General features: G+C 42.0%; 1 protein-coding gene across 1 annotated transcript in view; it reads left to right on the top strand.

Moving 5' to 3' along the window:
- LOC122935038 (glutathione hydrolase-like YwrD proenzyme) overlaps positions 1-22,267 on the top strand; it is a 107,349-nt gene extending 85,082 nt beyond the window's left edge. The window contains exons 10-12 of the mRNA XM_044290758.1: positions 4,219-4,389; positions 20,652-20,736; positions 21,875-22,267. Coding sequence (XP_044146693.1) covers positions 4,219-4,389; positions 20,652-20,736; positions 21,875-22,125 — 507 coding nt within the window. The 3' untranslated portion in view covers positions 22,126-22,267. The remainder of the gene's footprint in view (positions 1-4,218; positions 4,390-20,651; positions 20,737-21,874) is intronic.
- The last annotated feature ends 3,222 nt before the right edge of the window (positions 22,268-25,489 follow it).

The raw sequence follows: 25,489 nt of genomic DNA on the forward strand, positions 1-25,489 counted from the left end.
AGACGAGTCCCTAATACATTTTACCGGGAGCCTTGGCTTCAAACAATACATCCCAAGCAAGCGCGCCCGGTATGGGGTGAAATTGTATAAGCTCTGTGAAAGGGCCACAGGCTATACCCACAAATTTCGGATCTATGAGGGAAAAGATCAGACCCTGGAGCCGGTCGGTTGCCCTGACTACCTGGGGAGCAGTGGGAAGACAGTTTGGGACTTGGTGTCACCCTTATTCGGCAAGGGGTACCATCTTTATGTGGACAATTTTTACACAAGTGTGGCCCTCTTTAGGCATTTGTTTCTAGAACGGATTGGCGCCTGTGGTACCGTGCGAACTAGTCGCGCGGGCTTCCCCCAACGGCTCGTTACCACCCGTCTTGCAAGGGGGCAGAGGGCCGCACTGTGTAACGAAGAACTGCTCGCGGTGAAATGGAGAGACAAGCGTGACGTTTACATGCTCTCCTCCATTCACGCAGACCCGACAATACAAATTGAGCGAGCAACCCGTGTCATTGAAAAGCCCCTCTCAGTCCACGACTATAACCTCCACATGGGAGGGGTGGACTTCAATGACCAGATGTTGTCTCCGTATTTAGTTTCCCGCAGAACCAGACGTTGGTATAAGAAGGTGTCTGTATATTTGATTCAATTGGCTCTGTATAATAGTTTTGTTCTCTACAGTAAGGCTGGGAGAACTGGATCCTTCCTCAAATTTCAGGAAGAGATCATCGAGAACCTCCTGTACCCAGGAGGTTCCGTGGCCCCATCCACCAGTGTAGTTAGCCGTCTACACGAGCGACATTTCCCCAATGTCGTTCCTGGTACCTCAACCCAACCGTCACCCCGAAAAAGATGTTGTGTCTGTAGCAGAAGTGGAATAAGGCGTGACACCCGCTATTTCTGTCCTGACTGTCCTGACCACCCTGCCCTATGCTTTGGAGAGTGTTTTCGGAAGTACCACACACAGGTACACCTAGCATAGGGATCATCTCACCAGGACAGGCACACAGGGCTATTAGGGCCCATTCACTCATACAGCTGCTGCAAACGTCTCCTTTCACATGGGACAAAGTGCATAACGCACTTCGCCACCTCTTTGGGCGATTTGCGCTTTGCACATTGACCCATGGGGAAGGAGAGGTTTGTTCTATAAAGGTAAAAAAAAAAAAAAAAAAACACCAGTAAGCAAACAGGTTAATGTTCAGTTAAAAAAGTTAAAGTTTATATGTTATGTTGAAAAGTTAATAAAATTATTGCGTTGCGGCCTGGTTTTTTCTTTTTCTTAGTTTTTTTACCTTCCAGGTGGACCAACCGATCGACTAGCTGCAGCACCGATGTGCATTCTGACAGAAGCATTGCGCTGCTGTCAGATTACACGCAAGTCGGTGTATGCGGCGCTGCAAGACGAGATTTCTACTCTGCAGTAACAGATACGTTTGCCGAAGCATACGAGCTGAGGAGGAGGCGGCGTTCCTATGCTTTGGCAAACACTTTGTATGTATATATATATAAAAAATAAAAATCCTGGCAATGATTTATTCATCCACATCGATTGATGTGAATGGAGAAATCTGGTTTGCCAGGGCATACGAGCTAAGTGGGTATGGATGTAGGGCGGAGCTCCTATGTCCTGGCAGACGCCTTTCCCCCTCCTTTTTTTTTTTTTGGCAGAGATTTTTTCATCCACATTGATCGATGCGAATGAAGAAATCTGTGCCGTTCATTTTTTTCTTTCAGCCCAGAGGCTGAACGGAAAAAAAAATCTCATTACCTGTATGCTCAATATAAGGAGAATAGCAGAAACTCCTAATGCTGGCCATACATGTAATGATTGCGGAGACCCTCAAATGCCAGGGCAGTACAAACACCCCACAACTGACCCCATTTTGGAAAGAAGACACCCCAAGGTATTCGCTGAGGGGCATATTGAGTCCATGAAAGATTAAAATTTTTGTCCCAAGTTAGCGGAAAGTGATACTTTGTGAGAAAAAAAAAATAAAAAAATCAATTTCCGCTAACTTATGCAAAAAATTTTTTTCTATGAACTCGCCATGCCCCTCATTGAATACCTTGGGGTGTCTTCTTTCCAAAGTGGGGTCACATGTGGGGTATTTATACTGCCCTGGCTTTTTAGGGGCCCTAAAGCGTGAGAAGAAGTCTGGGATCCAAATGTCTAAAAATGCCCTCCTAAAAGGAATTTGGGCTGCTTTGCGCCCCTAGGCTGCAAAAAAGTGTCACACATCTGGTATCGCCGTACTCAGGAGAAGTTGGGGAATGTGTTTTGGGTGTCATTTTACATATACCCATGCTGGGTGAGATAAATATCTTGGTCAAATGCCAACTTTGTATTAAAAAATGGTAAAAGTTGTCTTTTGCCAAGATATTTCTCTCACCCAGCATGGGTATATGTAAAATGACACCCCAAAACACATTCCCCAACTTCTCCTGAGTACGGCGATACCAGATGTGTGACACTTTTTTGCTGCCAAGGTGGGCAAAGGGGCGCACATTCCAAAGTGCACCTTTCGGATTTCGCAGGCCATTTTTTACAGATTTTGATTGCAAAGTACTTCTCACACATATGGGCCCCTAAATTGCCAGGGCAGTATAACTACGCCACAAGGTATTCCGTGAGGGGCATGGCGAGTTCCTAGAATTTTTAATTTTTTGTCGCAAGTTAGTGGAATATGAGACTTTGTAAGGAAAAAAGAGAAAAGAAAAAAAATCATCATTTTCCGCTAACTTGTGACAAAAAAAAAATAATTCTAGGAACCCGCCATGCCCCTCACGGAATACCTTGAGGTGTCTTCTTTCCAAAATGGGGTCACTTGTGGCGTAGTTATACTGCCCTGGCAATTTAGGGGCCCAAATGTGTGAGAAGAACTTTGCAATCAAAATGTGTAAAAAATGACCGGTGAAATCCGAAAGGTGCACTTTGGAATATGTGCCCCTTTGCCCACCTTGGCAGCAAAAAAGTGTCACACATGTGGTATCGCCGTACTCAGGAGAAGTTGGGGAATGTGTTTTGGGGTGTCATTTTACATATACCCATGCTGGGTGAGAAAAATATCTTGGTCAAATGCCAACTTTGTATAAAAAAATGGTAAAAGTTGTCTTTTGCCAAGATATTTCTCTCACCCAGCATGGGTATATGTAAAATGACACCCCAAAACACATTCCCCAACTTCTCCTGAGTACGGCGATACCAGATGTGTGACACTTTTTTGCAGCCTAGGTGGGCAAAGGGGCACATATTCCAAAGTGCACCTTTCGGATTTCGCAGGCCATTTTTTACACATTTTGATTGCAAGGTACTATGATTCTATGAACTCACTATGCCCATCAGCGAATACCTTAGGGTGTCTACTTTCCAAAATGGGGTCATTTGTGGGGTTTTTCTACTGTCTGGGCATTGTAGAACCTTAGGAAACATGACAGGTGCTCAGAAAGTCAGAGCTGCTTCAAAAAGCGGAAATTCACATTTTTGTACCATAGTGTGTAAACGCTATAACTTTTACCCAAACCATTTTTTTTTTTTGCCCAAACATTTTTTTTTTATCAAAGACATGTAGAACTATAAATTTGCTGAAAAATTTATATATGGATGTCGTTTTTTTTGCAAAATTTTACAGCTGAAAGTGAAAAATGTCATTTTTTTGCAAAAAAATCGTTACATTTTGATTAATAACAAAAAAAGGAAAAATGCCAGCAGCAATGAAATTCCACCAAATGAAAGCTCCATTAGTGAGAAGAAAAGGAGGTAAAATTCATTTGGGTGGTAAGTTGCATGACCGAGCAATAAACGGTGAAAGTAGTGTAGTGCCGAAGTGTAAAAAGTGCTCTGGTCATGAAGGGGGTTTCACCTAGCGGGGCTGAAGTGGTTAAATTGTGCCTGTGAATGTGTCCCAAACTGTTTTGTCTAGAGCTAAAAAAGCAATGCATGTGTATGGGTTGGGACAAACATTCTGCTGATGAAAATGTCAGCTATTGGTCCAGTTACCATTTAGCGTCTATATGGTATAAGGTCACGGTTTTTGCCATTAACAGAAAAATATTTTCTATAAGATGTACAATAAGGTTTGAAATTACAGACCCTTATGTTGTACATGGATCATACACATTTTCTCTGTACAATTGGCAATAGAAATTGTTACAGTGAGCTCAGAAAAAAATTAATATTAAGGATATTTTTAGATGCTATAATATTTGTTTTCAATATTTTAGAATCGAGGGAGCGGTTTCTCCCTTTCCGCTGTACACCCCAATTCATTGGCCCCTGGCAAACGTCCTTTTCATACCATCATCCCAGCCATGGCCACTAATGCCGAAACGGAGGATTTGCTGTGCAGCTTTGGCGTTATGGGAGGATTCATGCAACCTCAAGGACATGTGCAGGTAAAACAATGAAAAAAAGACAAAAGTCCATGAACTTCAGGGCATCTTCCTCAAAGCCACAAGTGAGCCACAGTGTCCCAACTTATAATGATGAGTGAAAGGAACCTCTGTGTAAATTATTATACAATTTGAAGGAAAAGGGCACAATGCCTATTGTAGAGGTATAAACAGGATTTGTTAATGTGGGGGCGAAAAGAGGGTATTACTGTTTGGGGTTATAGAGAGGTTACTGTGTGAATACACAAAGGGACAAATACTACTTTGAATGGCACAATGTGAGCATTAATACTGTGCAGAGGCTTAAAAGAGGGTACTTTTGCTGTCAGGTACCAAGGGGGCATTATTACTTTGTGGGGGACACAAAGGGAACTTTTTACTGTCTTTGTGGGGGCATACATGTGGTATTGATTACTGTGTGAGGCATTAAGGAGGGAACTATAATGTAAGGTAAAAAGGGGCATCTTTACTTTGGGGTAGGCAAAGTAGGGGAATTGTTTCTCTTTGGAGGCACTATTACTTTTTGGTGCACAAAAGAGCACTACTACCCTGCAAGGGCATTGGGGTAGCAGCAGGATGGGGGAGTTTGCCTGCAGAGAGAAGTCATGGCTGGAAGAAGTCTTCATGGAGGTCTGGGTCTGGATAGAGAAGCTTAGGCAAAATGAACAGCTCCAAGTAGAGAAGACGTCACCTGCGAGTCCCCGGATAAAACTGCACTGTATTCACTTTTCACTGTGTGGTACAGACATTTATTTAAAACTAGACTATCGTACATAAAGCTGAGCCTGCTGCATCATAAGTTAATTTTATAAGTGGGGAAATGGGTAATTTATATGTCTTTGGGTGCCTTATCTTTTAAGTGCCTTTAAGTGGAACGCTCGCCTCCTCCTCCTCCCTTCACAGTGACCCCCTACACAGGTCACAGACCACTTTCCTATAGAAGTCAATTAGTTATCTCCAGACCACAGGTTCCACTATTCATGTAGCTTGTGATAGAAGACCCATCAAATAAAGACAGCTTATCAACAAAGTTGCAAGCTGGCTGCTGATTGACAGCAGGTCCACAGAAGTTGTCCAGATCAGACATGTAATTTAAAGGGCATGTCGAGTATTAGAAAACCATGGCTGGTATTGCAGCTAAGCACCATTCACTTCAATGGATCTGAGATGCAATACCAGACATAACCTATAGACAGGTGTGGTGCTGTTTCTGGAAGATAGAAGCCATGTTTTTTTTTTATCCTAGACAACCCCTTTACTAGTTGTTATAAGTCCCAAAAGATATCGTAAACGTGTTTTTTTTCCCCCTGAAGTGCATTGGATTGGTGTGTCCCATTGTGGCCTCCATAGCAGCAGTATTGACATCACCCAGCTTATTTGGTTTGAGTTACTTTCAAACACTTGGCATATCCACACTATACAGTTTGTAAGTAGCACACTCTGTATGATGTATATTAGAGATGAACAAAACAATTTCACAAATATTAATCTGCCAAATGAATCAAAACACTTGATTTGTTTCAGATGAATCAGATGACACCCAGCGCCATTTTATTGTGAATATTATCAGAGAAAACCAGGAGGGTGGGAGAAGATAGAGGATCACTTGACACTGGGAGGAAGTGGGTGGAAGAGCTTGCCCTGATTGGCTCAGAGGCTGACAGTAAGTCTGAATCAGCCAATCAGAGGGCAGGCGGCTCCTCATGCTTTAGCTGGTAGCCTGGAAGAGTGTTATGTGTCAGTGTCTGACAAAAAATGATTACAGATACAAGCCGCTAATGTAGTGTGATATGGACACTATAAGCAGAGTATAGGGAGAGAATAAGAATATAAAGGGGGAGATTTATCAAACTAGTGTAAAGTAGAACTGGCTTAGTTACCCATAGCAACCAGATTCCACCTTTCATTTTTCACAGCTCATTTGGAAAATGAAAGGTGGAAACTGTTTGGTTGCTATAGGCAACCAAGCCAGTTCTACTTTACACCAGTTTTATAAATCTCCCCCATAATTGGGTAGATTTTAGGGAATTTGAGCACGGAAAGCTTTGAGGGAGTAAAGGGCTGCCCACACTGTTTAACACAGCTGCTGGCAGCTAATTCTGCATTACCAAAATCCCTGCAAGAAAAATATATTTTTTTGTATATTAACAGACAGAAAGCTTTAAAAAGAAAAAAACAAACTTGTTTCTACAGTTCATAGCCTTATTGCCAGCACCCCAGTAGCATTCTGCTGCAAAAATTTGCTTCTAAAAACTATTTCAGTGCATTATATCCATGTTGTATTAAAGCAAACATTTTATACAGCAATAAAGCCATTTTTAGTCGTGTTATTGAACGCATAGTTCAAAGACATTTTACAACGAAAATTGCACTGCTATATCCATGTTGGCAAACATATTACTGCACCAGAGCATGTAGTTCAAAGACATTTCAACGCAAACATTGCATTTTTATATCCGTGTTATTGAATGTATTACTGCATCAGACCGTGTCATTCAAAGATATTTTACTAGAAACATTGCATTGTTATATCCATGTCATTGAACAGATTACAAAGTACAGGTATATTGTCAATACCAGTATACAGTGTGTTTGTAGAAATGTAGTGATATTAATTTTAGCTTTGTCTTTAAATTACAGAAAACAAGTTAGAAATTTTGCTAGTACCATTTAATAATCTGTGTGTACCAAACCTGTGACTTTTCATTTATAGGAAACCCATTGATAGGCCTGATAATACAATAGTTAATACGGTTGAAAAAAGACATACGTTTATCAAGTTCAACCAGGGGAAAGGTGGGGACGCGAATCCCAGAAGGAATTGAGACTCAGATTTCTACACGTTTTAATAAGCATTAATGTTGTTTACTTTTAAGAATTCGTCTAAACACTTTATAAAACTGTCCACTGTTCCTGCTGTGACCATGTCCTGAGGAAGTCTATTCCACAGATTCACAGTTCTTACAGTAAAGAAGCTTTGACGCTTCCGGAGACTGAACTTTTTCCTCTCCAGTCGGAGGCAGTGCCCCCTTGTCTTTAGAGAGCATTTTACATGGGACAGTTTTTCACCGTATTTTTTGTATGGCCCATTTATATATTTGTATAGGTTATTCATGTCCCCCCTTTAGACGTCTCTTCTCAAGACTAAATAAATTCAATTCTTTTAAACCATCTTCATAACTAAGACCCTCCATGCCCCTTATAATTTTAGTCGCTCTCCTCTGTACTTTTTCCAGCTGTAGTGCGTCCTTTCTATGGACTGGTGCCCAGAACTGAATTGCATATTTCAGATGAGGCAGCACCAACGCTTTGTACAGTGGTAATATTACATCCCTGCCCCGCAAGTCCATGCCTCGTTTAATGCATGACAATATCCTAGTGGCCTTAGAAGCAGCTGATTTGACATTGTATGCTGTAATTTAATCTACCATCCACAAGGACACCCAAATCTTTCTCTATAAGTGACTCCCCCAGTGTTACATCACCTAAAACATATGAAGCACAGAGATTATTACTACTAAGATGCATAACCTTACATTTGTCCACATTGAACCTCATTTGCCAAGTTTATGCCCAATCACTCAGAGTGTTCAAGTCAGCGTGTGGTATATGGACACCTTCCATAGATTGTACAGTTCTACATAGCTTAGTATCATCTGCAAAAATAGAAATGGTGCTATTAATCTCGTCCTCGATATCATTAATAAATACATTTAAATAATAACGGGCCCAGTACTGAACCTTGGGATACACCACTTATAACCTGGGACTATTCTGAATAGGAATCCTTGACCACAACTCTCTGGACATGGTCCTTCAGCCAGTTTTCAATCCAATTACAAACTATAATTTCCAAGTCTATAGCCCTTACTTTACCTATTAAACATCTATGAGGGACAGTATCAAATGCAATTGCAAAATCCAGAAACACTACATCCACAGCTGCCCCTCTTTCCAGGCTACTACTCACCTCCTCATAAAAACAAATCAGGTTAGTCTGACAACTTCTGTCCTTGGTAAACCCATGTTGGTTATCACTTATAATGTCTGGGAAAATGAAAGAGTGCAAAACAAAAGACCTAGGTTTTGTCATCTGAGAGTCAAAATGTGGGTAGTAACAGGGGCAGCACCAGTTATTCGGCTAGTAGTAGTAATGGCTGCAGCTCTCCCTGACTTTGATAGGCACCACATAATTATTATTATTGGGGACACAGAGGGTGAGATTGTGGACTGGATGGTTCACTCCTCCTTTCAGTCACTGCAGGATAATATGGATTCCACCTCTGAGCCTGGGGTCACAACTTTTCTCCTCCTTACAATCCAGAGAAGCCTTTTAGTTGCATCTCTGCTTCACTGCCCCCTCTAAATGGGCCGCCTTCTATTTTATTTTCCCCCAAAAAAGAAAATAATAAAGGCACAATCCCATGTGCTATGGAAGATACTCAAGATAGTCTTCCTGTTGATGACTTGTGTGAGAGCAATCATCTTTGGGACTGGAATGAGGAGGAGATTCAGGCAGAAGCAGGGACCCTATGCATAGCTGGCATGGTCAGTGAGAATGCAGAGGAAACATATGACCCAAAAACCTCCAGGGTCAGATCTGCTTCTATTGTGGTCAACTCCAGAACTGGTGATGCCACTAATACTGTGGGGGCAGGCTAAAATGTGCCAGACCCAAGCTACGTTTGGCTTCCGCTAGCTCTTTGCAGAGAGTGTATCTCGAGGTTACCAGTGTTTATCCACAGTTCCCGAAGATAAAGGTATTGTTATGAGCAAGATCTGCAGGATTAAAATAAGTCATGGACATTCAAACACAAACCTATGCACCACTGCTGTAATGAATCACATGAAGCAGCAGTAGGAAAATAGAAGTGGCTGCCAGCTGGAGCAACGAGAATGTCCTTCTCCCAGTCTCCTTTGCGGCAGCCAGGCTGCATCCACATGCAGTGCAGTGTCCTTGTCATCGCCATCATCAGTTACTGCTTTTTCTGCTCAGACCACTCCTAATCCACTCTGTCAGGAATAGATAACAGAATACATAGCGAGGAAACAACTCTAAACAGCCATAAATCTGCTGGTGCACAAGCTTAACTCCCCCTGGCTAAGTTCTGGCAGTGCAGTTACTTTCACGTTGCTGAAAGATACCTAGCTGGCGTTATTTCTCCTAAAAAGCCATCTCTGCCTTGAACTCTCACGTGGCGGAGAACATGGGCCATTCCTTGCAATTTTCTGTTGAGTAAGGGGTAGGAACAGTACATGTCTCACTGGGTCAATGTTTGTTTGTTTTGAGGCAGCACTGCAGCAAGAAGGCCAGGTCCTATTGACACCTCCATGTTTGTGTCAGTCTGATTCCCACACCAGCTGCTTATACACCTCCGTGGACATTCTTCCATCCCCAACAGGACTTCCTCCTATCATGTGTGTACAGTGAAGTGTTGCCATGCCATGTTAGAGCTGATCGGCCTGGGCGAGTATAGCCACACAACCGCTCAGTTGCTAAATTACAGTACATTTAGCAACACACTGGCTGTTTCCCCGCCAATTCCTACTGGGCAAGGTGGTCAACGTCAAGTCAGGAACAGCACACGTGCTTGGCACACGTAATAAATGTAATCGTGCAACGCTTTTTTAAAAAGTACAGTCGTTTGCAGGGGTGCTGATTATATCCAGGAAACTATCCTTGCCTTTCAGCCATTCTTATGTGGCAAGAAAAGCCCTCCCAGACTTGCAGTGACAGAATGGTCTGACATTGCACTGCTTGTTCTGGGAGGGAAGAAATGCAAATCAGCTCTTAACAAGCTTTGCCTCTAATGCCACCAGATGTAAGGCAGCTATCCTATAAGTCAATTTTCAGCTCTTAAAATAAGCCTTGAGACATGACTTGGATATTAAATAAGCCAGCACCTCATCTGCAGACAGCTGTTTCGGGGTGATTGCCCCTCATCAGTGCAGAGCAGAGAGTACTGACTTAACTGGGTAAAAGGCCTGTGTCCGAGCAAGGGGGGAACTAATTGTTTCCTCACCCCCCTGCCAAACCCCGTGGGCTCCCCCTCTGGGGAGAGTCCAGACCTTTGTTGAGCTCCTGGGTGGCAGCCTAGGCGAAAGCCGGGAGCATAGATGGGCGTACCCTTGTCTTCGGCTGAGGGTTGCCATTTGTCCCAGTCCCTTGCATGAGCTTCGGCCCCGGAGGGATAGGGAACAGTTTGTGGCGGGCCCTTCTCTTATGGAGAGGGCCTGCGATAGACCACGACCTAGTGCACGTTTTTGTGTGGCACGCTGCATGATTTTGTTGCACGGGTGTAGAAAGAACGCTCTTCGGGTTTCATAAAAAAATTCCCATAAATGATGCACCAGATGACGTCAGCAGGGAGCATGTGTTGTTTCGAGGTCAGGTAGTGGTAGCTCATCAGAGATGCTTGTTGTGTAGTCAGGTCCTTTGAAGAGGTTACAAAATGAATGACCGTCACATGGCTGTTTTCTCTGTCCTGTGAATCAGGCCTTAAACATGAATATATTCAACTGACACCTGTGTACAAGGGAAGGTAATAACATAAGGGAGTGGTGTCTTTGCAGAATGGCATGAAAAGAACAGCATTAAATGCTACAATGGAAAAAGCGTACAGAGAGCAAAAAGGAGTCAGACATCACTAACCTGATCAATCACTGTTTTTAGTAGAAACGATATTTCTACATGGCAAATAATTTACTAGCAGGTGTAGTAGAGTAATAGAAATCCAACAGACCCAACAGTCATGCCATGCATGCTGCTGATTCTCTGTTATTCAATCACTTATTGAAAGGGGCATGTTCCAAATAATAGCAGTGTGGAGTTCAATGAGTGAGGTCATTCATTTTTTGAAAAACAGGTGGCAATTTATTGCCCTTATTTAAGGAAGGAAGGCAGCAAATGTTGGACATGCTGGTTACAGTGCATTTCTTTGAAATTCTGAGGAAAATGGGTCGTTCCAGACATTGTTCAGAAGAACAGTGTACCTTGATTAAAAAGTTGATTGGAGAGGTGAAAACATATAAAGAACTGCAGAAAATGATAGGCTGCTCAGCTAAAATGATTGCAAATGCTTTAAAATGGCAACCAAAACCTGAAAGACATGGAAGAAAGCGAAAAACTACCATTCGATTGGATAGAATAATAGCCAAAATGGCAAGGACTCAGCCAACAATCAGCTCCAGGAAGATCAAAGAAGGTCTAAAGTTACCTGTGAGCACTGTTACATTTAGAAGACGCCTATGTAAAGCCAAGCTATCTGCAAGAAGCCCCCGCAAAGTCCCACTGTTGAAAAAAAGATGTGCTGAAGTAGTTACAATTTGCCAAAGAGCACATTAACTGGCCTAAAGAGAAATGGCACAACATTTTGTGGACTGATGAAAGTAAGATTGTTCTTTTTGGGTCTAGTGGCTGGAGACAGTTTGTCAGACGACCCCCAAACACTGAATTGAAGACCGTGAAGCATGGTGGGGCAAGCATCACGATATGGGGATGTTTCTCTTACTATGGTGTTGGGCCTATTTATGGCATACCAGGGATCATGGATCAGTTTGAATACATCAGAATACTTGAAGAGGGCATGCTGCCTTATGCTGAAGAGGAAATACCCGTGAAATGGGTGTTCCAACAAGACAACAACCCCAAACACACCAGTAAACGTGCAACATCTTGGTTCCAGACCAACAAGACTGATGTTATGGAGTGGCCAGCCCAATCCCCGGATCTTAATCCAATAGAAAACTTGTGGGGTGACATCAAAAATACAGTTTCTGAGGCAAAACCAAGAAATATAGAAGAACTGTGGAATGTAGTCCAATCATCCTGGGCTGGAATACCTGTCTACAGGTTCCAGAAGGTGGTTGACTCCATGCAACACAGATGTACAGCAGTTCTCAGAAACACTGGTTATACAACTAAATATTAGTTAAGTGATTCAAAAGAAAGCAAAATCTTCAAACATTTTTCAGTTTATATAGTGAATGTTTGAGTTTGTAAAGAAGAATACAAACACTGCTATTGAGCAGTCTAATATTCACTTTTCTTCAATATTTTTAGAGGAACAACACAAATTTGATATATTTTTCTTCATGTTTTGGAATAGAATGTGTTCCCAATGCATTTGTGTGTATGGAAAAAAAAGCTATTAGAAGGATTTTGTATCTTTATTCACTTTTTTAAACACACTGGTATTATTTTGAACACAACTGTACAAGCATAATGTTAGTTTCCTTTCAATTCCAAACCTGAATATAAAATAAATAATTTATTGTTTAAACTTCATTGACATCCTCACAAACTAACTAGAAGGATCTATTATCAATGTCCCTGTTTCTTTTCAGTGTAGCTGGGCTCTACCATTATTACTGGAGTTTAAAAATATGGTACTACCTATATAATTTCTAATAAATATGGGGTTTAGGGGCGCTGTCCATATCAAAATAAATCATCCTTAAAGGGATATTTCCAGTTATGTGGGTGCCCCGGCAATAGGACCCCCTCCGATCAAATCTTATCCCCTATCTTGTGGATAGGGAATAAATTCTCATAACCATAATACAAAATAATAAAATGGCTTCTTTATTCAACGTCCTTAAATTTAGACATCAAAAATAGGACAGCATGCTGTGACGCGTTTCGGGCTGTAGTATGTTAGCCCTTCATCAAGACAAACTAACAAACTAAAAATCTCATTTTATACACAGTACAGATACGCCTCTCCCATCTGATTGGATGACCTCCATCCCCTGGAGCATATACCAGGTGTCCATTGAATGCTAATCATGAAGGAAGTCATTCCAATCAGGTGGGATAGGATCCCTAAACAGAAAAAAAACACATCATTTATATTGTAAAGTTAAATCATGTTTCCTATTCAATCCCTTAGGTACACAGGTTCCAAGGTTGAACATCCAATACGTTTCTCGACTATATAGTTTTTGTCTGCGATCTCCCTCTCTAACCGGAGTGTTAACTCTTTCTACACCTTGTACATGAAACGCAGAGGTATCGCCTTTGTGGACTATCGCAGTGTGATGTGGCTGCTGAGACATTGCGCAATGAAATATGTGGGATGTCACTCAGATGTTTTCGAATTCGCACTTTAAGCTGATTAATTGTACATCCAACATATTGCAGTGCGCACACTTGGCATGTAATGACATAAACCACATATTCCGTATTACAATTAACATATTGCTGCAGTTTATGTATGCTGCCATTGGATGGATGTAATGTAATGTCCTTGCTTACTGACTTATGCAAGCAACAAATACATTTTTTACTTCCACATTTAAAGTTTCCCTTAGTAGTTAGCCACACTGGTTCACACGATGCGTTTTCCACAAATAGACTAGGGCTCACTTTTTGCCCAATAGTCTGTGCCTTCTTCACAATGCACCTAATACCTGCCTCTGCGATATCCCCCCAACCTTCATCAAAGCCTATCACCGGAAAATGTTTGTACGCCCTGTGTCCTTAAGAGGTTAAAGGGAACCTGTCACCTGGATTTTAGGTATTGAGCTGAGGACATGGGTTGCTAGATCGCCGCTAGCACATCCACAATACCCAGTCCCCATAGCTCTGTGTGCTTTTATTGTGTCAAAAAAACAATTTTATAGATATGTAAATTAGCCTAAGACGAGTCCTGTCTCCTCCATGCTTGAGAGATCAGTACAGCATTCTCTGAGACTCTGAGCCCAGCCACGGCCACTGTGAAGGAGCCCAGCACTGCCCCGCATCCTCCGAATCTCCTCCTTGCTCCCCGATGTCACAAAGCTAGAGCGCCGTAATTTTGTGATGCGCGAGCTAGCGCATGTGCAGTTCGTTCCCTGAGGCTGATGCCAGAATACTATGCCAACACTGCGCATGTGCTAGCTAGTGCATCGCGAGATTACGGCGCTCTAGCTTTGTGACATCAGGGAGCAAGGAGGAGATTCGGAGTATGCGGGGCGGTGCTGGGCTCCTTCAAAGTGGGTGTGGCTGGGCTCCGGAAACATTAGTAGCCTTATTTACATATATATAAAATCGTTTTTTTTGGACACAATAAAGGCAGAGAGAGCTATGGGGAATGGATATTGTGGATGTGCTAGCGGCGATCTAGCAGCCCATGTCCTCAGCTCAATACCTAAAATCCAGGTGACAGGTTCCCTTTAACCTCTTAAGGACCCCACCCCCGCCCCCCTATGTGGGCGATCAGGTCAATTCAGACCTGCGGTTTGCGGCTTTTTATGGTGCGGGCGGCGGTGCTATCGGGTCCCCATGGGGCTGTAGGGGGGACTCGATGGCATGGAAGGCAGAAGTATTGGAATGCATTGTAAAGGATTAGACCCCCAAAAGTTGAAGTCCCAAATTAAGTGAAAGAAAAGTTGAAAAAATAAAGTTTCCCCCCCCAAAAAAAAATTTAAGTTTCAAGTAAAAATAAACAAAAACGTCATTTTCACCAAATAAAGTTAAAAAAATTGGTAAAAAATGACCTAACCCCTCAGATGAACACCGTAAAAAATAAAAAATAAAAACTATGCTAAATAAACCATTTTTTGTCGCCTTACATCACAAAAAGTACAACAGTAAGCGATCAAAAAGGCGTACGCCCACCAAAATAGTACCAATCTAACCGTCACCTTATCCTGCAAAAAATTAGCCCCTACCTGAGACTATCGACCAAAAAATATAAAAACTATGGCTCAGAATATGGAGACACTAAAACATAATCCTTTTTTTTTGTTTTAAAAAAGCGGTTATTGTGTAAAACTTACATAAGTAAATAAAAAGTATACATATTAGATATCGCCGCGTCCGTATCAACCGGCTCTATAAAAATATCACATGACCTAACCCCTCAGATGAACACCATAGAAAATAAAAACTGTGCTAAATAAACAATTTTTTGTCACCTTACATCACAAAAAGTGTAAAAGCAAGCGATAAAAAAGTCATATGCACCCCAAAATAGTGCCAATCAAACCGTCATCTGATCCCGCAAAAATCATACCCTACCCAAGATAATCGCCCAAAAACTGAAAAAACTATGGATTTCAGACTATGGAAACACTAAAACATGATTATTTTTTTTTGTTTCAAAAATGAAATCATTGTGTAAAACTTACATAAATAAAAAAAAAAGTATATATATTAGGTATCGCCGCGTCCGTAATAAGTTACTCTATAAAAATATCACATGACCTAACCCCTCAGGTGAACACCGTAAAAAAATTAAAACTTTGTAAAAAAAAAAGCAATTTTTTTCGTCATTTTACATCACAAAAAGTGTAATAGCAAGCGATCAAAAATCATATGCACCCCAAAATAGAGCCAATCAAACCGTCATCTCGTCCTGCAAAAAATGAGACCCTACCTAATCCCTACATAATCGCTTAAAAATGACTATGACTCTCAGACTATGGAGACACTAAAACATGATTTGTTTTTGTTTAAAAAATGAAATCATTGTGTAAAACTTACATAAATAATTTTATATATATATATATATATATATATATATATATATATTAGTTATCGCCATGTCTGTGACAACCTGCTCTATAATAATATCACATGATCTAACCTGTCAGATGAATGTTGTATATAACAACAAAAAAACGGTGCCAAAACAGCTATTTCTTGTTGCCTTGCCTCACAAAAGTGTAATATAGAGCAACCAAAAATCATATAAACCCTAAACTAGTACCAACAAAACTTCCACCCTATCCCGTAGTTTCTAAAATGGGGTCACTTTTTTGGAGTTTCTACTCTAGGGGTGCATCAGGGGGGCTTCAAATGGGACATGGTGTCAAAAAAACCAGTCCAGCAAAATCTGCCTTCCAAAAACCGTATGGCATTCCTTTCCTTCTGCGCCCTGCCGTGTGCCCGTTCAGCAGTTTACGACCACATATGGGGTGTTTCTGTAAACTACAGAATCGGGGCCATAAATTTTGAGTTTTGTTTGGCTGTTAACCCTTGCTTTGTAACTGGAAAAAAAAATATTAAAATGGGAATTTTGCCAAAAAAGTGAAATTTTGAAATTGTATCTCTATTTTCCATTAATTCTTGTAGAACAACTAAAGGGTTAACAACGTTTGTAAAATCAGTTTTGAATATCTTGAGGGGTGTTTCTAGAATGGGGTGATTTTTGGGTGGTTTCTATTATGCAAGCCTCACAAAGTGACTTCAGAGAAATTTCAAGATTTACTTCTAAACTTCTAAGCCTTATAACGTCCCCCAAAAATAAAATGTCATTCCCAAAATGATCCTAACATGAAGTAGACATGGGGAATGTAAAGTAATAACTATTTTTGTAGGTATTACTATGTATTATATAAGTAGAGAAATTGAAACTTGGAAATTTGCAAATTTTTCCAAAGTTTTTGCAAATTTGGTATTTTTTTATTAATAATTAAATAAAAATGATTTTTTTTTTTACTCCTTTTTACCAGTGTCATGAACTACAATATGTGACGAAAAAACAATCTCAGAATGGCCTGGATAAGTCAAAGCATTTTAAAGTTATCAGCACTTAAAGTGACACTGGTCAGATTTGCAAAACATGGCCTGGTCCTTAAGGTGAAATAAGGCTGTGTCCTTAAGGAGTTAAGTCAGTATTGAGCATTGTAGACAATTCTATGATTCATTTCCAAAACAAAGCATACAGGACACACCTACAGTATACACAACCCCATGACGGTGAGATGTTATGTATACATATTGCTTAATTGTTCCTAGCAACGCAAATGTGGATCTTAATTAGAGGAAACATGAAAGATGATCTGATCTGTGTGGTTGGAGTGACTGAAATGTATCAGGATTATTAAAACATGTTGATTGAATTTTGCCTAATGATTGAATGGAGACGCTTCATAGACTCTCTGCCCCTGATTCATCAAGACCGGGTGTGCTGCTCCAGTCTTGATAGGGCCTGCGCTGCTGGAAGAGAAGGCATGTAATTTAAGATGAGGCACATTTACATGTGGCAATCTTCAGAATGTCACCTTCTATATACATGCAGATCAACTTTTTGCATCCATTTTACATAACGCTAAACACAGAAAAAGCACTACAAATATCCTCTTTCTGGCGTCATCTTCTGTTTTTCATTGGTCCTATTTTGGCTCAGGTAGTTAGAGTAGATTACATTATATTTTTCTCAAATTTGTGTCCCAGGAAATCATCCACTTCCCCTCCGCCTCCTTCTCCTCACTGTCCTGTGACAAGCAATAAGGCCCCTTTCACACGGGCGAGAATTCCGTGCGGGTGCAATGCGTGAGGTAAACGCATTGCACCCGGACTTCAATTGGGCTGTTCAGATGAGCTGTGATTTTCACGCATCACTTTTGCATTGCGTGAAAATTGCAGCATGTTCTATATTCTGTGTTTTTCACGCAACGGAGGTCCCATAGAAATGAATGGGGATGCATGAAAATCGCAAGCATCTGCAAGCAAGTGCGGATGCGGTGCGATTTTCACACATGCTTGCTAGGAGATGATAGGGATGAGCAACCCCATTAAAGTCAATTTACTGTATTATTTTCCCTTATAACATGGTTATAAGGGAAAATAATAGCATTCTTAATACAGAATGCTTACTAAAATGTGGCATGAGGGGTTAGAAAATAAAGAAAAATTAACTCGCCTTATCCAATTGATCGCGCAGGCGGTATCTTCTTCTTTCTTCTTCTTTCAGGACCTGCCAAAGAACCTTTGATGATGTAATTGCACTCACCAAGTGGTGAGCGTGGTGACGTCAGCCCAGGTCCTGCTGAATGAAGATAGAAGATCTTCATTCAGCAGGACCTGTGCTGACGACGTGGTTTGCGCGATTACGTCATCAAAAGTCCTTTTATTTTTTATAGTTTATTTTTTAACCCCTAAAGCCACATTTTTGTAAGCATTCTGTATTAAGAATGCTATTATTTTCCCTGATAACCATGTTATCAGGGAAAATAATAAAATCTACAGAACACCTAACCCAAACCCGAACTTCAGTGAAGAAGTCCGGGTCTGGGTACCACAATCCGTTTTTTCTCACGCGCGTGCAAAACGCATTGCACTCGTGCGGAAAAAACTGAGCAACACAATCGCAGTCAAAACTGACTGAAATTGCGTACGCACTCGCACCATTTTCCCTGATCTCAGACGCAACGCATCCAGACCTAATCCGGACACACTCGTCTGCAAGGGTCCTAAAGCTAGTTTCACACCATAGGTGTGAATTCCGGCAGGCTGTTCCAGCAGACAATGCCGGTGAATTGGCTGGACACAAACCACAGCTTGCAGCATTTTGAGACCATCTGATTCTCTGCATTGTCTGCCAGAATGTATCCGGAACTCCTTCTGACCCCCTTATACTTAATGGAGCCGGTGGACATTTTGTCTGCATTCGGTAGTGCCGGATGCTGTGAATTCCAGTAGGCCGTTCTCTGCCAAAACAGCCTGCCAGAATTCACACAGCGAATGTGATACTAGCTTAAAGGGAACCTGTCACCTGGATTTTGTGCATAGAGCTGAGGATATGGGTTGCTAGATGGCCGCTAGCACAGCCGCAATACCCAGTCCCCATAGCTCTGTGTGCTTTTATTGTGTAAAAAAAACTATTTTATACATATGCAAATTAACCTGAGATGAGTCAGAGCCTGAAAATATGACTCTTCTCTGGTCACACAAGTAAGATATGACTATTTTATGTTAATGTGCATAAAAGGCGGGAAGTATAAAAATGCATAATACTTATTGAATTCCGTCTGCAAATGAAATGAAAAGTGTCATTTATATGTTTAGGGTAACACAATGAACATTTAGAAACGCTCAGTGAGGGTAGCATGGTAGAGGTGACAGGTTCCCTTTAAGACAAGCGACTGAAACAGGAGCCCCCCTGTTGTGTCTGGTCTGCAGTAGGACAAAAAGATTGCTGAGGCCCACCCCTAGCTATTCCCCACCCCCAGAGTCTACAGCTGAAGATGGAGCAGATCAGAAAAGGGTTATCTCCTTTGTGTTTGCAGAATTTCTACAAGACACGTTGTGCCAGGATCATGCAGAGGCAGACTGAAAAACAGGGAAATTCTATTTCTTGTTCATTTCTATCATTCTAGGTTTAGTGTTCCTTTAATGGTAGGTGCAGTCAGAAAAAATGTATTGATCTTCTACATTTATCACAAAATATGTTCAGGCAGCCAACAGGTAACTGTGTCATATTTGGTCTCGTCTATGAATGGATAAAATAAGTATCAAGACATGTAAGTATTCTGGTTACCAGCAATAGTAAATAAAGGGAGCATTCTTGTGCTGCTTTCAACAATCTGTTGGTTGCTCTTGGAAAATGACAGCAGTTCATCTGTCAAATATGGTCCAAAAGCTTCATACATGCTTGATTTTCGGGAAGATTATAGGGAGCAGAATCAGTCTACACATAGTTTGTAGTCTGTTGCCAAGGAGACACATAGGCTGGGTTCAGACCTGAGCGTTTTACAGCGCGTTCCTACGCGCTGTAAAACGCTCAACAGGCAAGAACCAATGATTCCCTATGGGAATGGTTCTCACCTGAGTGTTTTACAGCGCGTAAGATCGCGCTGTAAAACGCCCGACGCCCCAAGAAGTACATGAGCTTCTTTGGGGCGTCTTGTCGCGCGTTCCCGTACATAGACTTCCAGGAACGTGCGACAATGGGCGTTCGCTTGTCTCTGTATGCGCGATTGCAAACGCCGGTACAATCGCGCATACAGAGCGCTCCATCGCGAATGCTCGGGTCTGAACCCAGCGTTAGATCTGCATAGACACTGTATAGCTACAAATACATGCATACCCTTTAAAATAGTTAGAAAATGATGGTATATTAGTAAAGGTGTACAAAATTTATACATACAATGAATCATCTTGATTTACATAAGACTCGCCCACCCCTTTAGACAAGTCTTAATACCGCTGGGAGTGTGTGTAAAAAAAATTAAAAATAACACCTCTTGAAAGCAGCCCTGTTCCAGTGCTGTGGGTCCAGTACCCAGCGGACCGGAAGTGTGTCTTCCCATTTTTAGTTGTATGCACTGTGGTAGCCATTTACTGGCCTCAGCAGTGATTTGTCCCTGAGTGGCACCTGACTGCAGAGGCTAAGTGGTCACATGCCACTAGGGGCCAGTAAATGACTGCAGTAGCGCATGTTACTCACACTTCTGGTCCTCCAGGGAACGGAGTGGTTTTCAAGAGGAGTATTTTTTTTGTGGTCAGATAGCCTCTTTGAGTTATATTTAACCAAGCACTTTGCATTTCTTTAAAGGTTCTTTTAAATATGGTAGAGTTTGGAATGAATCCTCAACGGGCAGTGGACGCCCCTCGGTTTTATGTGGAATATATTAAGAAAGGTAAAAAGTCTTCAAAATTGTACTGTGGTAATATACTGTGAATAACTATTAAAAGTTAAGGGAAGAATGGGAGTCTCCAGCCTAGGACTCGACAACCCCAATGGACAGAACCAGCGCCAAGTTGAAAAAAAAAAACACCTGTCCTCAGCCTCGCCATAACATGTCATTCAAGCACATGTGAGCACTGAGGTCAGTGATTGGCCACAACAGTCACAGAACCAAGCCACTTCCGTTTGTCAGGGACCGGCATGGGAATGGCAGTGCTATGGATAAGCAAAACATTTTTTTCTAACGTGGCACCAGTTTTTTTTCCATTGGGGTGGTTGGCTTCTAGGATGGACAACCCTTTTTATTGCACACTTTTTGTTGCTGTTTGTCACAAAGTCTGTTGAGACAAAGCCAGGAATTAATCCAGTTAGAAAAACTAAGGAAATATTTATTTATAACAACTAATAAAATAAAAGCTATAAATGAAACAAAACAAGGTTTTTGTCCCTCTCCCATGGATGCCCACATCAGGAACTTTTTTTTTTGTATACTCCACTGTATTTGGCTCAATCTGCATTACATTCAATAGCTGTCCCAACATCACCATACACATCCACATTCAGTTAGTTGATTTCTCACGTACCTCTCCCCTACTCTAGAACTCACTCCCCCAACTCATCAGACTCTCCCCCAACATCCACATTCAGTTTAGCTGAATGATTTGTATTTAATGGGAAGAGGGGAGAATGGCACTGCCAGACACTTTGGCAGCAGCTGATCTCCTGGGAGAACCAAAGGATCGGGCAAAAATATTCACTTCACCCTATTCTTTTGTTCACAACATCATCTGTCCGGAGAGAGTTCGGAGCTCTCCGCACACATTAGAGTGTCGGCTAAACCTGCATTTCCCAGCAGGTTCGGACCACAATAGACTAATGTATATCGGGTAAGGGAAACGCCAACATCTGATCGGTTAAAACCCTCACTGAAAGGTAGGATGCAAAATATCTCACTTTCTCAGTTTAGTGAGTGCCCCAAAAAGTGTAAAATTATTAAGTTGGCTATACAATTAAGATGCATATCACTAAAACCTGTCACTTATATATTTCTTGTCTGCTGTATTTATATTTGACTTTTTGTTTACATTCAGATCAGAAATGGCACCTGTATCTAGAGGATGGCTTTCCGGAAAATATTGCAGAAGATTTAAAAACAAGAGGTCATCAGGTGCATTGGCCTATTACTGGTCATGACAGGAAACTTTTTGGACGTGGACAAATTATTACTAAAGGCGATTGGTGGAGATCATCCTCTGACATCAGCAAAGTGTGGTGGGCTGGGTCTGATCCTAGAGGGGATGGCTGTGCTATGGGATATTGTAGTGTGAAAGACTGCTACTAGATGAACCCAATGCTCTGATCTCTTTATTTACAGTGCCTTGAAAAAGTGTTCATACCCCTTGAATTTTTCAAAAAAATTTCACATTACACCAACTAAATGTATTTTATTGGGAGTGTATGTGATAGACCAACACAAGGTAGAAAGTAAGTGTGAAGTGAAAAGAAAATGATATATGGCTTTTAACATTTTTAAGAAATAAAAATCTGAAAAGTGTGGCATGCATTTGTATTCAGCCCCCTGTACTGTGATACCCCTAAATAAAAACCTGTGAGACCAGTTGCCTTCAGAAGTCACCTAAGTAAATAGGGTTCACTTGTGTTTAAAGGGAACCTGTCGCCTAGAAAACGCATATTAAACCACCAGCATTACCTTGTAGAGGTCTGATTCCAAAGTTGTTTTTGTCCTTGGTGTCAGATGCACCTAATGCCAGAAAAAAGACTTTTATTCCCCTGCCCGTGTTATGTTAATTAGGGTCTGAAAGTCAAGGAGGCAGCGCCTTTGTTGCTTGAAGTCAAGCTCGCCACATCCTCTTTCCCGGCCCTTAGCATTTTGATAGAAGTTCTAATTTCTATCATATTGGACACAACATGATCTAAATTTCACACAAACGTTGCTTCCCCATCATTCCTGTTTCTGTGCATTGTTCTCCAGCGCTGTGAGCTAGTTTTCAGCTGCTCAAGGTGCAGGCTTGGGTGTACAAGTGTGCCACAGAACATTCACACATGCCTATGTCATGCACGCATGAATGTTTAGTGGCATGCTCGCGCACGTGAGCCTGTGCTTGCACATTGGGCCGTTGAAAACTAGCTCACAGCTGCAGAGAATATGGAGCCACAGGAATGACAGGTACACGGCGTATGCGCGAGATTTAGATCTTGTGTCCAAGATGAAAGGAGTTAGAACTTCTATCAATCAAAAGCTAAGGGACGGGAAAAGGGGCACAGTAAGCTTGACTTCAAGCAAGAAAGGCGGGAATGAAATAACTCGGGCAGGGGAATGAAAGTCTTTTTTCCCCTAGTCCTATGACCCGCTCCCTGAAGATGAGAGGATGTACCTCTGGGCCTTCTGGGTGATCTTCTGGACTCTTGCAGTGGGTATGGCCAAATCTGCGTGCAGGAAGGAAGCGCGGGAATATGAGGATATCGCCTCCCTTCCCCGGTATCAGCGAGACCACGGGCTTGTGGTCGAAAGCAAGATCTCAAGATACTTCAAACGGAAAAGAACTGATGGCGGTGCTGAGAGCATTGCAGGAGATTTTGCTACATGGTTCTGTAGTAGCTTACCTGAATCATCAAGGGGGAACCAGATCCATAGAATTGCAACGGATAGCGGCTCAGATTTTTTCCTTACTGGAGGGAAGAGTCCAGTCCTTGTCGGCCCTTCATATGAAAGGGATAGACAACTGGGAGGCAGATTTTTTGAGTTGCCACAGGTTAGACCAGAGAGAGTGTTCTCTGAATTCTGGGTTTTTCTCCCAGATAGTTCAGCTTTAGGGGGAGCCCTCGGTGGATCTTTTTGCCACAAGGTCCAACAGAAAAGATAAAAGTTTTTTTTCTCTTTTTCAGGGGGAGTGTCCCTCGGTTTTGGGCGTGTTTCTACAGCCGTGGGACAGGGGTCTGCTCTATGTGTTCCCTCCTCTTCAGTTAATCTCCAGAGTTCTCAAGAAGATAAGGGAGGACAGAGCTTCAGGTGATCATGATAGCACAGTTTATGGCCCCGTCGTGCTTGGTTCACGTGGCTGAGCCTTCTTTCGATCAGGGGGCCTTGGGTGCTACCAGAGATTCCAGAACTGTTGAGCCAGGGCCCATCCTCCGGTAAAAGGCCTCCACTTGATGGCCTGGTTTTTGAAAGGTCGCTACTAGTGCATAGAGGGTTGTCTGAGCCTGTTATTCTTACTTTGTTAAAAAGTAGAAATCGATAACCACTAGGATCTATGCTAGAACCTGTGAGGCTTTCTTTACCTTCCTGGGAATTAATCCTGTTCCGCATTGCAGCCTCTCTATTCCCAGGATTTTGCATTTTCTTCAAGAAGGGTTGGAAAAAGGTCTGTCTCTTAGTACCTTAAGGTTCAGATTGCAGCCTTGAGTGTGTTGTTTGACACTAGGTTAGCCTCCCATCCTCTTATCTTGAGGTTTGGTAAGGCTATTGCTAGGGATATTCCTGCTAGAATTTCTAGAGCTAGAGTTCCCCTCTGGGATTTGAGTTTAGTTTTGCAGAGCTCAGTAAAAGAACCCTTTGAGCCAATTGCTGAATCCTCTATCAAGATGTTAACTCTGAAGTGTGTGTTCTTGGTAGCCATTACTTAGGCCAGAAAGATAGGAGAAATTCAGGCTTTATCCATCAGCCCTCATTATACCTCTATTCAGGAAGATAGAATTTTCCTTAGGCCTGACCCAGCTTTTCTTCCCAAGGTGGTGTCCAGTTTTGATAAGACTCAGGGCGGTAGTTCTTTCATCTTTTTGCCCCAATCCCAGGTGCCATAAGGAGTTGTTCAGTTATTTTGATGTCAGGAGGTGTGTTTTACCTTACCTAGATGCTACTAGGGAATGCAGGAAATCAGGGGCCCTATTCCTTCAATATGCTTGCCCTAATAAAGGGATGTCCGCTAGCAAAGGTTCCCTAGCTAGGTGGATTAGGTAGACTGTCTGTCTAGTTTATGTTTCTTTACAGCAGCCAATACCTACAGGCTGGACAGCGCATTCTACAAGAGCAGTATCATCCTCCTTCGGGCAAAGAGATATTTGCAAAGCGGCTACCTGATCTTCGGCCCTTACTTTTATAAGCACTATAGACTGGACCTTTCCTTTGTTTCTGACCTTTCTGTCGGTCGCAAGGTTCTACAAGCTATTATCCTACCCTAAATTTCTATCTCTGGGATCTCTCCTGGTGCTGTCATAGGACGAGGGGAAAAATGGTTATTACTCTTACAGGTAATTTGATTTTCCTGAGTCCATGACAGCACCCTTATTCCCCCCCCCCCCCCTTTTTGTTTCATTGTGTTGGTGATGGGTCTTGTTTATTGTGCACAGGGTGAGCAGAAAAAAGAGTTTGATGAATTAAATGCATACGGATTCTGATCGATCAGAAGCATGGATTTCAGGGGTGCTCTCGTTCGTCTCTGAAAACCACTGGGGGATGGAGAGGCCCCTCCTTCTTAAATGCCTGTGGGTCCTGGGTGGAGGAGCCTCTCTCCTGGTGCTGTCATGGGCCTCTTTCACACGACCGTATGGCTTTTTTTTGTTTTTCGGTCTGTTTTTCACGGATCTGTTCCGTTTTTTGTTTCCGTTTCTGTTCCGTTTTTCCGTTCCTTTTTTCCATATGGCATATACAGTAAACAGTAAATACATATAAAAAATTGGGCTGG

Source organism: Bufo gargarizans, chromosome 4, assembly GCF_014858855.1.
Source record: "Bufo gargarizans isolate SCDJY-AF-19 chromosome 4, ASM1485885v1, whole genome shotgun sequence".
NCBI classification, from domain to species: Eukaryota; Metazoa; Chordata; class Amphibia; order Anura; family Bufonidae; genus Bufo; species Bufo gargarizans.